The sequence below is a fragment of the Papio anubis genome, chromosome 1 (genome assembly GCF_008728515.1).
Source record: "Papio anubis isolate 15944 chromosome 1, Panubis1.0, whole genome shotgun sequence".
NCBI lineage: Eukaryota > Metazoa > Chordata > Mammalia > Primates > Cercopithecidae > Papio > Papio anubis.
In genome coordinates this window covers 65,135,054-65,150,411 of record NC_044976.1, presented here as the reverse complement: position 1 = coordinate 65,150,411, position 15,358 = coordinate 65,135,054, and the positions used below count along the sequence as shown (strand labels likewise).

Genomic DNA, 15,358 nt, shown 5'->3' with positions numbered 1-15,358 from the left:
AGGCTGACAGTAAAAGAGATTTACAATTCAATTTATTTTCATATTTTTCATTTATTTTCCAGAAAAAGAAATCACATTTCAGTAACAACTTACATATAGAATTAAACTTTGTTCTGGAATGGGAGCCCTAGTTGCAGTAATGTGTCATAATAAATAATTGCATATTCAGGATTTTGTGAAATAGGTGATTGGGAAAATTATGAACAAAAACCACAAAAATTATTATTTACAAAAAGTGATATCCATACTATTTCTAACTTATAAGGCAAGTAATGTTCAGATGATCTCATGATTATCTTCAACAAGTCAATTACACACTTTCCTGTCACCATTGCCAGCAGAGAGCTTTGCTGCAATTCTGTGAAGGAGCAAGCCTTCGCTTCTGTTGTTGGTTTTCTCTTGAGCACAGCGTAGAAGCAGTAAAGCTTTCATCACAGACTAAGCAATAATGGCTGTCAAAATAAAGTATACTTTTTTGAAATAGACGTGTAGGAAAAAGGCTGGGAATCAACATTTAGACTAAATTTTAAAAGTATCTTGAGTATTTTAATCCACAATTCCTTTTATAAATATTTTATACGCAAGGTATTTTTGTGAAATTATGTACTCAGTACAAGATTAAAAAGAAATTTAGTCTATTTTTGCTACATAGATCAAAGAGAGCTCTAAATAAAGGCTACCACCAAATCAAATTACACACAGCATTTTCCTTAATTGACAGGATTTCATTACCTATAGAAACACAATCTTGCTGAGATTCCTAGTTTCTTATATTGTTCAAGTTTAAAAAAATCAATGCCTTACATGGCCACTTAGTAGGAATGAAAATTAATATCCGAGCATTTAATTTATATGATCTTTTACTATACAAGTAAAAAAAAACCAAAAATTCTTTTTAATCAAAAACAATCGTGTTCAAACAGCTTAAAAAGCCAGCTGTATACGTTACTGCTTGGCCTGTAGTGAGGCTCTGTTCATAGATAAGATTAATATATCATCATATCAACTCTTGGCTTTTTCAAGAAAAATTATTCAGCAGCAATTTTCCAATTCCCCTTAGACAGAGAGGAGAGAGAGAGAGACATACACACAGAGAGAAAGAAAGAGAGAGAGAGATAAAGAGAAAGAGAATATGAATTAGACAGGAGACAACTCTTCTATGTATGTCTATTTAACAAAGCAAGAACTAAATTCTGACATCAAAAATCAAAACAGCTATATGAATTATCATTCTAGCAACTTGAAAAGAAAAAAAAATCTGACTTTGGATCTTGGGACAGTGGTCCTCGTGATAGTTACTTGTTGTATGATTTAAAATACCTTAGAGCGATGGTATAGGAATAATATCAAACATTTACTTTGCCAGATAAAAAGTCATAAAAGTAATATAAAACTGAATGAGTGAGATGGAATTAACATTTATATGATATACTCATTCAATGGAACATTTTAAAATTATACATGGCTTATGATCTATCAGGCTGATTCACAAATTCTGGATGGATTAAAAACTGAACTATCTTTAGAGAAATGTAAAGTGATTCAGTTTGATTCTTTTCTATATGATAACAGACAATTTACCCAGGAAGTTTTTAAAGAAATGTTGATGATTTGCTAAAAAAGCAACTGATTGGCAAAGTAAAGCAAAGCAAAAAAAAAAAAAAAAAAAACACCACCACCACCACCACCACCACCAACAAAAACCTGTGAAATGCTCATTAAGAGTATAGAATCTCGCAAAATCTGTGCTAAACAGTGCACTGCTCTTGGCTTTCCCCAAAATGTTTTTAATATAATTTCTGACAAGCTTATGTAAAAATACTGTCAACATGGATCTATCATGATTCTGTTTCCTAAAGCTGTTTAGTAAAACATTGCTGCAGATTATTCACTGGCATTAATTCCACACTGCAAATAATCGGAAACATCTTCAACAGATAGGGGTCTGATATGCTGGTCATAGGTGCAAGCCTTAAAAATAATACAAAAACAATTTAAAAAATTTTATTGTTTTGAATATTTTAGATGATAAAGTTAAATTCACTAAGAGATACTAATGAAATTTAAAATAGATAACAATTCATTTGAAATGACAGGAATTCCCTTAAAATTAAAACAAAATTCCAGAAGCATTTTTTCAAAGCATTCCTGGTTATTTTATTTACAATTATTGAAGGATATATAAACTAGTGTTAAAAGAAAACTTTTCCAAAGGTTTCTCAAGGTGTGCTTAGAAAAAAAAAGTTTTTACCTCATTCAATAACTTTCTTAAGCTTCATTAAACACTAACATTTATTATTAATGTCCAAGGAGAGAGAATTATAGTATAGGACCATTTGTTCTCAGACCACAATGAATATCTTCCAGAACACAATTTGTAAAATACTGGAATATTGGTGAGCATAGCCCAAATACTCTTTACTTCTTTCCTTTAAAACATTATGGGACATTAAAAAATATATTCCTTTTTTTGCCAAAACATTTTTTTACAAGGATAAAGATGTATTTAAGATAGGCAAGGTATTACTCTAGGGATAGGAGGAGGCAGTTAGAAATCAAAGGAAAAATAATGTTAGAAGTTAATCCTGGAGAATAAATTATTATACCCATGGTCAATGTCAACTATGACATTGTCTTTTTCTCATAGACATACCCATTTAGGAAAGAAATCAGATATTAAACATGAGGGCCAATCAAGAGATTCACCATGGTCAACTCAACAGACTTTACATTTAACATTCCTTCATGAAAGATATTTAGATCTTAATTAGATATCAACAATGCAACTCTAGCTTGCAGAAGATGACAGAACATTGAAGCAATGACACAAGAGAAAGGCAAGTGTTTTGTTGTTGTTCGTTTGTTTTTAATATTTAGAGACTTAAGCAATGTATTCCTGTTTCATTTTCCTGCCATATACTCCACTGACAAAAAGGAACATTAATGGTAGCCATATTTAATTCATAAGTGAGAGAATGGCATTTAGATACTGTTTCCACATGATAAAAAAGCCTAAAGGAGCAGGGAAAATACAATAAAGCCTTAAGAGGAAAGTGCACACAGTAAAAGGTGGTGAGGCTGGTCATTCGAATAGTCCCTTTAATCAGTGTAACTTGGATTGATTTGTACATTTATATCAACCATTTAATTTGACTCATTGTATGGATACATAATATTACATTAACTTTCAAGGCTATATTTAGAGATCACTCTTGTTTTGCTATTATTAAATATAATATCATGCTTTCATTTTTTTAAAAAAATTGCTGATCAGAAAACCATGTGGCAAAATGAGTACATTCAGACTGAATGGGATTTTGCTCAAATATATAATCTTTTGGAAAAGGAAAAGCTTAAACACAGACACATACACACACACTCATCTGTTTAGTATGTATCCGCATATTTTACTGTATTGTTCAATTTAATTTACAGCCTGTGGCTATTTTGAGAAAAAATATTGGTGCGACTCTTTTAGAATGAGGATACCACATGTTTGTAAAGTCAAAAGCTTACAAAATAAATAGGTTCAACTCACAAGTTAGAGATCTGAATGTCCCTTGCAAAGAAGGAAACATTTATTAGGATTTTGTGTTTGAATAAATAACAGCTTGCAACTTCCCTTCTACTTCAAGTCTTTTAAGACATTGAAGAAAAGGACAGAAATATGAAAATGAGAAAATGCATTTCAGGCTACTTTGAGACTGAGATAGTATAACAGAGTAACTTTAAGAAAAAGATAGGAATTTTCCTAGGAAAAAAAATATCTTTTTTTTTTTTTAAGATTGTAGGCAATTAAGTGGACTAAATGAAAAATAAACTGACTAGAAAAATGTTTTTCATCTTAGAATTTAATGCTTAAAATCTGATATAATGTCAGAACTAAGAAGGACCTTAGAGATCTACTAGAGCAATGATTCTCAAATTTGGGGCACTTATCAAAATGTATATCCCATCCCTAGAAGTTTATGCTGTCAATACAAATTTATCGATGCCTACTGTGTATAGCTTGTATGAACTTGATTATACATGTTACCTTATAATGCCTCAAAAGGTGGTTTATCTGAGTAAAGTAGAATCATGGAATTTCAGGGATGGAAGACATTGACATTTCATAGATCATTGTGTGTTGTTACGGTGTTTAACAATGTTTATCAGTCCCTACTATCTTCTAGGCATAGTGGTGACCAAGACAAAATCATTAATAAGTGATGATACAAAACATTAATAAGTGATGACACCAATCATACTCTGAGAAGCAGTGATTCTTTTTTGACAATTTTGTTATTGGAATTATCCTTATTTTGGTAATGGTTTTTCATGGTGGCTTTTACCTTGGCATTCAAATGAAGTATGTACAGTGACATAAAACAGATTTTTTTTTTTGTTCAGGATGGACAAAGCAATTAAGGCGTTTCCTTTGCAGTCAGAATAACTGGGTTACTTTCAGCTGCAGTGTCATTTTGGGGAAATTAATTATTCTATTTAAGCCTCAGTGTCATCACTTGTAAAGCAGGAATTAAAAAGAGTACTTACAAGTTTTTGATTGATAAGAGGATTAAATGAGCTAATATCTGTAGTGACTGCTACGTGGTAAACACTCTGTCAATTTTTATTGTGTATCATTCAATTACTATGATTTTTACAAGTTTGCTTATAAAGCCTCAAAAGGTGGTTTATCTGAATAAATTAGAACTGTGGAACTTCAGAGTTGGAAGACACTTGACAGATCATTGCGTGTTGTTATGGTGTTTAAACCACGCTTTGGGGAGCCCTGATTTAAACTGTTGGAGAAACTCCTGCATTTCTTTGAGCTGTTTTGCCTACCAGGATTCCATGTGCAATTTTATTAGAAACAAATGCCCTGCTGTTAAGAAAAGCTTGAAAACCACTGGCAATCCCAACTCTTCATTCTAAAGATGAGAAACCGAAAAGGGCAGTGACTTGTCCAATATCATACGGCAGGAGTTAGGGGTAGACCAACTGTAGTATTACAGTTATCTGCTTTCTAAAAGAAGATTTAGAAGTGGAAATATGTGTAATTATAGCTCAAATACTTTGCCGACTAAGAATATATAAAGCGAAAAAAATTCTGTAGTTTGACTGAGGGATTCCTATTTATTAACTCAAAACCCTTTGAATTGTGGACATTCTTTCTTTTACAGGTGAAATATATTCTCAAATACCATACAGTGAATTTCCATTTTGGCTGTGGGTGTAGAGAAGAATACAACTTTAAAAATGATTAAAAATTTAATTCTTAGTAATTATAAATTTCAATTATGATAAAATTCAGACTAATTCTTAATAAAAATTTATTTTTAAAAATTTCATGAAAATATGGAATTTATTGGAAAAGAAAAACATACTTTCCATGTTGCCAAAATAAAGTAGCATCATTTATACTTTTTATCTTGCTAAAGCAGAACCTTTTAAAGACCATAACGTTCAGGAAATGGTGTTCTGGTTAACTGGAACCATTTCTTTTTGTTTTAACCCCTAGTACTGAAAATAGTTTTAATACCTACTAGTTCATTTTATTCTGACTTGGGAATAAAATGAATAAATGAATCTGACTTAATGTCTTTGATAACTGGACTCTTTCATTGTCTAGGATCATTTTCAGGACATGAATTGTTATTCTACAGTACTGTGGATATAGATGTAACAGGAGATTATAATCTACAAAATTAAAAAAAAAACAACAAAATGTCAAAATACAAATCCCTGATACCAGCTTACTGTGTTATTATTTGATGTCTTTTCTGAGAGATGATGGGATACATTTTGTATTGAGGTTCTGGTTATTCATAGTTCAATCATTTTGAAATTGCTGACTCCCATTCTGTTTCATAAAGACCAATTAAGGAATTACAGGATTTCTTCATAGTTTCTAATTTAGTCCCTAGAAACATTTGAATAATGTTAGAGATTACTGTAATCTATGCTTTTAATTACATTTTAAAAAATCAATAAAATTATTTTTTGGGAAAAAACCCTTGCGTTTAATTACTAATTCATTCCAGATCTATACAAAATAAAACAAAATAAAATATAAATACAAAGACATGAGAACCAGTAATATTTACACGTTTTTTAATATGCTTTGTATTAATATTCAAATTTTTAAATGAATTGATTGCTTAAAAACACATTGTTATATCCATATGCTGGACAATTCTCAGTTTTCTGCTACTTACTCTCCATTGATTTTGGTGTCATAAATTCCATGTTTCATGGAATTTAGAATTTTGCATTTTCTATTTTGGTTTCAAAACCAAATTGGATACCTTTACATAAAATGAGTATACTAATTAGTTTGTTCAAAGAAACTTCAACACCAGACTGCTTTAGGGAGCCGACTGAGAGTTTGTTGAATAGTAAGAATTTTCCCAGGGTAAAACAAATCATCTGGAACATTCTTTTGGTAGCAAGCACTAATAGAGGAGTACAAAGATTAATTTAAAAAGTTTCACTGTAAACAATTGCCAGTCACAATCTCATTTTAGAAGTAAGACTTTAAAAATTTAATTTGATTCTAAAATTTAAAGGGGCTAAAGATTCTTTGTTAAATTTGAGTGGATATAAAATGAAAATTTAACGACTAATTATAAAAATAATAACTTAATAATTATAGTTATTTAATAACATAACCTATAATAGAAATTGGTTTATGTTTCAATAAGTTCTAGGACTTAAAGGAAAACTAACATTTTCAGATCTGAATGAGGGAAAGTTTTACAATTGAGACTCCCGAAGAAGTTCGTCTTTCTAAATGTTCATATGGTGGGGCCAGATTGAATAATTACAGTTTTTATTATACCTTGCAACGATGAAATGACATACATTTTTGGTAACTCTCCTCTTGCTTCTCCAAGAATGGCAAAGATTTACAGTTTTATACAATGAATCTTAATCATCTGAAAGGAAATTTATTACACAGTAATGTGAATAGAATTTCATTTATAAAGCTTATTTTTTCATTCTCAAATGATATAAACAATGATTAAAATCCTTCTGGATCTAAACAGGGGACTTTTTTTTTTCCCTAAAATTCTCAGTCTCAGTGTTTTGATTTCCTGTGGAGAAAGAGGAAGACGCGAGGTATCATTCCCCCATACTGGATGAGTAAGATCATCTATTCAGAGTAATTAAGCAAAAGTTGTTAGCCAGTTCAGCTATGGAAAGTCTTGAAATCTTAAAATCACAATTTTGGTTTTAGTCTGACTGATTATTCAGCAATCCCCACATTTGCTAAACTGTAGAGAGGGGCGAGTAGTTAAGACTTCAACATCTTCTTTACTCTTGATTATAATTTAATATACTTAAACTTTAAATATGAATTGCTTTCCCTTTTTACACAAGTTATAAAAATAAGAGGCCCTGTTTACACAGTTTGCATTTTTATGAAATTTGCAGTTTGAAAAAAAAGCTTTTTAAAAAGTGGTAACTAATGCTTTTCTTTGAATATGCTGTAACCTTAGAATTTTTTTCTGAAATAGTTTCTCAATTTAACCCACTAAACATTTGAAGATAGAATTTTTATTTAGCACTAGAGTAAAACATACTAAGGATTGAAGAAAAGTAAGTTTGTTTCTTTTTCTTCTGGTTCCACTTAAGTTTCTTTAGTGTGTGGCACCCCCTTTATGACAGCTATCAATATTATATTTAAATTTTATATATTGACAAAATGCAATCTACCTCTGTAAGCATTGTGCCATTCAACAATACTACTATTAAATTTACATACCACAGTTTGAATTACATCCATTTCAGGAATGGTAAAATGCTAAAACTCAAGTGTCTAACTGCTTTACTGGAATGAGAGTACAATTTACAAATACAATAATTACATTGTAAAACCATTAACAATATTACACCTAGAAGTAAATACTGTAGGACTGGTCATCATGGTATTGTGTGAGGGAAATCACAGCTGAAAGTCATTGACTTTCCGCCTGATATATCCCAAGTGCAGATATTGGTTTGTGTTCATCAAACCAAAATTAAAACCTGTTTCTCATACATCAGTTCTCCATTATATGAATCCTCCAAATCCTTGCATAAGATTTTATTAGTTATCTGCCAAGTATTTTCCTGCAAAACAAAACAACATGTTAACACGTTATCTGCTAGTTCAATAATGTAATTATTATATGGGTAACATTTCTATTCCTCCTTCCCTACCCCTAGCAGCCAGATACTGCATACTTTAGAGGTGCAATACAAATAAAAGATACATAATGTTTCCAAATCAATTTTCAATTTTTCAGATCGGCTAGTTGACTTTTCACATTTCCATAGATCCACAATTTGCAGAGGTTTGGGGTTTGCCCAGAATAGATTGGGAGATTTATTTCTGGATGTGAGAATGCAACTTATTTTAGAAAGGGTGCTCATATAACTTATTTTCCAACTTGGATCATTTTCGAGAGTGAAAAGGGTATAATTAATAATTACATCAGTACAACAGACATGAAAAACCAGGATTTATCCCAGCAAATCACTGAAAAGTATAATCACTCTAGTATTAGAGAATTCCTCTCCCCCAATTGAAAAACAAAACAAAACCCCATGGTTTGTGCCAAATAAAACTTGTCTCATGGCCACATTCAGCTTATGGGTGACCATTTTTGATCTGTGGCCTAGATTCTTTGAGTTTGTGATTAAAATGAAAAATAGATTCTCCCAGATCTCAGCTAAATCTGACAAGTCTAAACTCTATGAAGCCCTGTCAGAGAACAAAAAGTTTTCAGGTGGGAGATACATTAAAAGGCAAGGCTGGGGGCAGTGGCTCACGCCTGTAATCCTAGCACTTTGGGAGGCTGAGGTGGGCAGATCACGAGGTCAGGAGAGGTCAGGAGATCAAGACCATCCTGGCTAACATGGTGAACCCCTGTCTCTACTAAAATACAAAAAATTAGCCGGGCTTGGTGGTGGGCACCTGTAGTCCCAGCTATTCTGGAGGCTGAGACAGAATGGCGTGAACCTGGGAGGTGGAGCTTGCAGCTCACCAAAAAAAAAAAAAAAAAAAAAAAAGAAGAAGGCAAACAGTATTTGTCTCGTTCATCAATATAATAAAAGTAGGATTTACTCCATTAACCTCAGTATATACATCTATATAATGGGAACAACTAGTCCCACTTAAGAAACAGAGTTAGAAGTCAGAGCCTCCTGACTTCTGATTCACTGTCCCATTTCATTGTCCTATTTCTACTTCGTTCAATAACTGGTTTGTTTTCTAATTGGGATGGGGGTTGGGAGTGGAAAAGAGGTGGAGGAAAAAGATGAGAAAATCACAATCTATTCCTCTTAAGGAAGAGTAGCTAAGGCAACATTATTTATGCAAATGAAAAAATCAAGATACTCATTTACCTGCAGCAAACCTTTTCTTGATGAGTGAAAATCGATACCCTGCTCCAACAAGTTCAATGTCACAGCCAGAAAGGGTGCTTCCTTCACTTGTGAACTGCACAACCAATGGAGAAGGTTTGCTTGGGCCTTCAGATAACTGAAATCTTGCCAACAAAGAACCCACCCCTAAAAAAAACAAACAAACATTATTACAAGGTAACAGTCAATGTAATATTCTGGATATAATTTTGGAGATTGCATTCAAAAATTAACATACAAAATCAGACTTCATTGACAAAATGGTGATTAAATGAAGTTTATCATTGAATATTATGAGCAACTCTATTTGCACACTGGTAAAAGTGTCCTTCCGTGAGATGGTACCTCAAAATTTGAAGATGTGCTACTTGGAAGCCCTTGTATTTTCCAACCTATGATTAATATCTGAGGAGAGTGAAAAATGTCTAATCAGGGAGTGTGGAATCTGACACAGGATGAAAACATGCCTCCTTAAGAGGCCTAAACGATAGTCTGATGTGGAGTCTGTAGAAAAGGGGTAAAAGAGAATTCATTGAAGAATCATTTGCTTTTATTAATTGAAATAAGTAAATGCAAAAATGGAGTGAAATATTCCGCTTGTTTTTATTGCTGCATGTTTTGGGTAATAGTTGGCAAATACCTAAAAGCCATTTTAGCTTTACATGTTAAATAAAATAAGCTTGTGATTCCATTACCTCCATTTTCTGACTTCTGAGAGATATCAGGAATCTTCCACAATATTCTCTGTTGTTCAGCGTTCCTAAAAATGAATTAGGTAAAAGGTTTTTGCATATCCAAGAGTTTTTGTTTAGTGGATGCTAAGCTTTTTTATTTTTATTTTTTCCGGATAGTATTAATTTTTAAAAATAGATCTTGAAAAGTTTCACTACAATTAAAAAATTCCCTGTCTCTCTCTCTCTCCCCTCCCAGACATACATAAATCTCTTTTTTCCCTGTCCTTATAGTAACTAGCTAGAAAACGGTGAAATGAACATTTAGAGGACAAAGTAGAGCTAAAATTTTAAAAAAAATAAATTTGCTGAAACAGATACATGGGAAGATAGATGGAAGTATTAGTTAATCAATTAATTAAGGTAATTTAAATTGGGGTCATGATCTGGCTGACATTCATTTTTAAAACAAATTCTACTTCTTGCTTCTGACAGTCATATGGAAAAATGAAATGCTCTTTCTAGAACAAGTCCTTTATAACAGATGATATAGGCACAATGTATCTATTCAGTTTCTAGTCCCATACCTTCTCTAGTGTGCCTTTTTATAGTTCAGAGGCTACACAATGAAACACTACATTTCTCAGAGGCCTTTGCAGTTAGGGTCCTAGGTACAAATTAGGTTTACCAATTGCAAGCACGGTTTGAGATTTAGAAGACAGAAAGGAGGCAGAGGCCATTCTCCCGCAGCTTTCTTGACTGTTCTCCTCTGACCAGCAGTCTAACTCAGATGTGGGGATCTTCTAACACCAGGGGTCCACTCTAGCCTCTAATTTGTGGGTGCCAAGAAGCACTTAAGGAGGTACCAATAGGAGCTTGCTGGTCCTAGGATCAGAGTTACAGCTGTGGCTTCTTGAATGCTGTGGCTCTACCGGTGGCCTTCTAATTTCTCTCCTTCCCTGGATTGTGGCAGGCCAGTTCTGTAGAGCTCTGGGAGGCATTTTTGGAGATCCAGCCTGTTCCTTTAGCACTTCCACCATTGTGTGAGCATTGAAGTCCCTGTTGAATTAGTTTTTGCTTAAAATAGCTACCAGCGGTTTCTATTTCCTGCACTGAACCCTAATACACAGGCCCGCTGTCATCTCCTCCTACAGGACACACAAGCGCTAAGAAGTCTATGACCCCTTGACCCAGAGGAGCCCTTTGGTGGAGAGAACAGGAGGCTTCATACCAGACTGCTGGTGGGAGCACCGCCTGGAGCTTGGTGACTCCTCCATCGATGGGGACCAGGAACTGCACATTGTTGAGGGCCACAGCGGTCGTCATTGCATCTGTATTGTATTTGTAATCTATGCGCAGGTCAGTGCTTGAAGGTTCACATCGCCAATTCACTGCCAGGTTCAGAGGCGTGGACTGAATGCCCTGGGCAGACACCTTGCCAAATGACAGGGAAGAGAATATTTAAGGCTCGACCAATAATCTGAAACAAAACCAGAAGCTATGATTTTCTCCCACAGGGATGTTCTTAGACATCAAAATGTCATAGTGTTGTTTATGCTGCTCACAAGCAACCGTGAGTGACAGGCACCGTGAAGGGTGCTGTGAGAGAGAGCTGGGTGCTTCAGGTAAACTGTTACAGACTAAAAATAGCAGCTACTAGTCTCAGTGGCACTTTGGAGTTTCCAGTACACTTCATGTCAGTTAAGGAGGTGGAATAGTACACTGGCTGGGAGCTGAGGCCAGGAAGCTAGACAGTCCCAGGTGTGAATTCTGATTCTGCTGCTCCACTTATAAGCTGAGTGATCTTGGACAAGTCCCTAAACCCCTCTGAGCTTCAGTTCTTTCCTCATCTGCTAAATGGGAATTACAACAATAATATTTACCTATAGAGTTGTCAGGAAGATTGAAGGAGATTTTTTTTTTTGTGAAACACTCAGCAGGATGCCTAGCACACACTAGGAATTACATTTTGATAAATGCCACCTATTAATATTCTTACCATATTTTCTCTTCAACAACAAACCAGTGAGTTAGACTAGGGTAGGTTATTATTACTCCTTTGGGATTTCATACCTGGTTTCAAGTCCTTACTTTGGCAAATCCCAAAGGGAGTAACTGGAAGTTACTTCCAGTTTTTACTTCCTTTGGGATTCCTTTAGCTGGAAGTGTTACAGCGCTGGAATCTACTGTCGACACTAATTAGAATCAGCTGTGAGCTTGACCAAGAAAAAGCCAGGTTTGAAGAATCAACAAACATTGATCTAAAGACAATAATATTGATGTGAATTCTGGGTCCATAGCGAAAAATTTACAGTGTTACAATTTCTCGATCATTCATTATGGCGCTGAATAAGTCTCTAAGAAAGTCACCTCTCACAAGTACATGTACATTGCAGGGATCAGATGAGTGGTGTCTATGTCCTTGGATTTTTATTCATGGAGTGTGATGAGCTTTGCTGATTTTGAAGGATATAAACAACTGTCTAGGAAATGCCTACACATATGATCACCATGGAGAAGGGTCCTGAGGGTAGATTGAACTCTGAAGGCAGGAGTGGCTGTGGCAGAAACAAGCCCCAAAATGGATTCTTTTATAAAATGACAGATACGGCTTTTGATGACAATTTAAGCTAGTTAACCATTATAGTTTTTAAACTTTGAAGATGATTGGCAGCATAATGCTTTCTGCAGGCAAACATTTATTTAGAAATCTATTAACTAAAGCAGATCAAAAGCAGAGCAGAATCCCCCTCCCCCACCCCTTTTTCTGAACTCTGTCCTCAGCAGTAGTTCTCAACCTGATTATAGTTCCTCTACCTGGGGAGGTGCTTTTTGGATATATGAAAATGTGTTTTTGATTGTCCCAATTTCTAGGGGATGCTTTTGGGCCAGAAACTAAATGTGCTGCGTTTAAGGGCAGTTCCACAAAATGCTACTTGTGCTTCTCCACCCAATTCCTTGCATTGTTAAAAAACAACAACAAAAACACAGCTAAATAACAGCAAAAGGGATTCCTCAGAGCACACGTTAAAATAAAGCAGCAAGTCTTGGGCTGTTTACATTTCACAAATTACTTTGAAATATATTAGGCTATTAACTTCTTATAGCAAGCTATAAAATAGGTAGATATTATTACCCTTATTTGAAGATGAGGAAACTGAGGTTCTGGGATATTAAGTACCTGATGTCAGTGGCCAGTAGAAAGCTGACTTAATTCTAGAATTCAGTATCTTGCCTACACTTTATTTATTTTAAAAAAGTAGAGATGGGGTCTCACTATGTTGCCCAGGCTAGTCTCGAACTCCTGGGCTCAAGTGATCCTCCCGTCTCAGCCTCCCAAAGTGTTAGGATTACAAGCGTGAGCCACCACATCCTGCCCTTGCCTACACTTTAATACTTTACACAAAGTTCATACTGCAATAGGTGAATCCTGTCTAATTTCTAGATTTACTTAATAACAAACATGGAAATGAAAAAACTCTATAGGATTTAAAGATTAAAATTTTTTTTTATCTGAAGTGAAGATGTGCATGCAGTGTATATAACTAGCGTCCACGAAGAAAAGCAACTGCCATCTTATTTTCACACTTTGGGGATGCAAACCATACATGAAATTTAACATCTGCCTTGAAATTTAATTTCTCATTCAGAAAAAGAATTACATTTAGAGTTTTCCTTTCTTATTTCCTTTCATTTCTCTCAAAGCATAAAACAGTCACTAAGCATTTTAAAATATTTTGGGGAAAAGTTATATAAAATGTGTTTTCTATTATATTTTAATTTGTAAGTGATGAATTTATACCATATTACATATTTTTTCAGTATTATCCATAATGTTTGAAGAGTATATACTATTCTCACAAGGAAAAATTATATTCTTTTGCATTTTTGGAAAATATACCATTATGTAGATATTTCACTTTAAATGGTTTCCTTACAACAATTTAAATAAATGTTTTCCAAAGCATAGGATGCATAGACTCCCTTGAGAAACTTATACAAAGTACAGATACTTGGATTGCATTCTAAACCAATTAAATAAAATAAAAAAATTAAATATATATATGTATCTGCTAGGTCCTAACACTCCCAAATATACATATACTACATGTATATTTAAAAATGATATCTACCTGTATTTACATATAATATACAATATATTCACATATAATATATTATATATTATATTCACATATAATACATCATATTTATATATTTGTATATTTTATATAATATTTTAAAATATTTATAGATATATTTAAAATATTTGTATAAATAAATATTTATATTTATAAATATAGTATATATAACTATTATAAATAAATATATATATATTTAAATATACATAATGTATATTTCTTTTTAGCATCAATTCAGAACCGGCATTTGATTGAGAAATACAGTCGAGTTTGAGATGTCCTGATTTTTATTAAAGTACAACTTTCTTCATTTTAAGAGAATTAATCTGAACATACTTAATCAAAAATCATAATGCATTAAAAATATGGTAAATGAAATGAGCCAGGCACAGAAAGACCAATACCACATGATCTCACTCTTATGTAAAATATTTGAAAGTTGATCTTGGCTGGGCACAGTGGCACTTTGGGAGGCCAAGGCAGGGGGATCACCTGAGGCCAGGAGTTCGAGACCAGCCTGGCCAACATGGTGAAACCCCGTCTTTATCAAAAATACAAAAAGTAGCCAGGATGGTGGTGCGTGCCTGTAATCCCAGCTACGTGGTAGGCTGAGGCAGGAGAATCACTTGGACCCAGGAGGTGGATGCCACTATAAGCCGAGATCATGCCACTGCACTCCAGCTTGGGCAACAGAGCGAGACTTCATTTCAAAAAACTAAATAAAATAAAATAAAATAAACATAAAAATAAAAGTTGATCTTATAGAATTAGAGAGTAGAATGGTGGTTACCAGGGGCTGAGGTAGCGGTGGTGGAGGTGGTTGAGGTGGGGGTTTGTTTAGGAAGATGTTGGTCAAAGGACAAAAAACTTCAGTTAGATGAGAGGAAGAAATTCAAGGATCAATTGCATAATGTGGTGACTATAGGTAATAACCATATACTGTATTATTGAAAAACGCTAAAGACAGTGAATGGAAAGTGTTCTCATCACAAAAATAACTATGTGAGGTAATGCATATGTTAGTTTAATTTAGTCATTCCACAACGTACATATATTCAAAATATCATGTTGTACCTAATACAGATATACAATTGTACCTGTCAATTAAAAAATAAAAAGGTTTAAAAAAATCTAGGCAGTCAGCTGGTGTTGTGG

At 33.8% G+C, this 15,358-nt stretch overlaps 1 protein-coding gene across 26 annotated transcripts in view; it reads right to left on the bottom strand.

Annotated features, from left to right (window-relative positions):
* Positions 1–19: 19 nt before the first annotated feature.
* SGIP1 (SH3GL interacting endocytic adaptor 1) overlaps positions 20–15,358 on the bottom strand; it is a 215,062-nt gene continuing 199,723 nt past the window's right edge. For 20 of the 26 annotated variants that reach the window (XM_021942573.2, XM_009210204.4, XM_009210216.4 and 17 more), the window contains 4 exons: positions 11,296–11,498; positions 10,089–10,153; positions 9,376–9,540; positions 27–8,097 (listed from right to left, as the gene is read on the bottom strand). In XM_021942573.2, coding sequence (XP_021798265.1) covers positions 8,075–8,097; positions 9,376–9,540; positions 10,089–10,153; positions 11,296–11,498 — 456 coding nt within the window. In that variant the 3' untranslated portion in view covers positions 27–8,074. Of the gene's footprint in view, positions 8,098–9,375; positions 9,541–10,088; positions 10,154–11,295; positions 11,499–15,358 lie in introns of all 26 variants that reach the window. The other 6 variants (XM_009210168.4, XM_017962287.3, XM_003892013.5 and 3 more) reach the window with 4 other exon arrangements.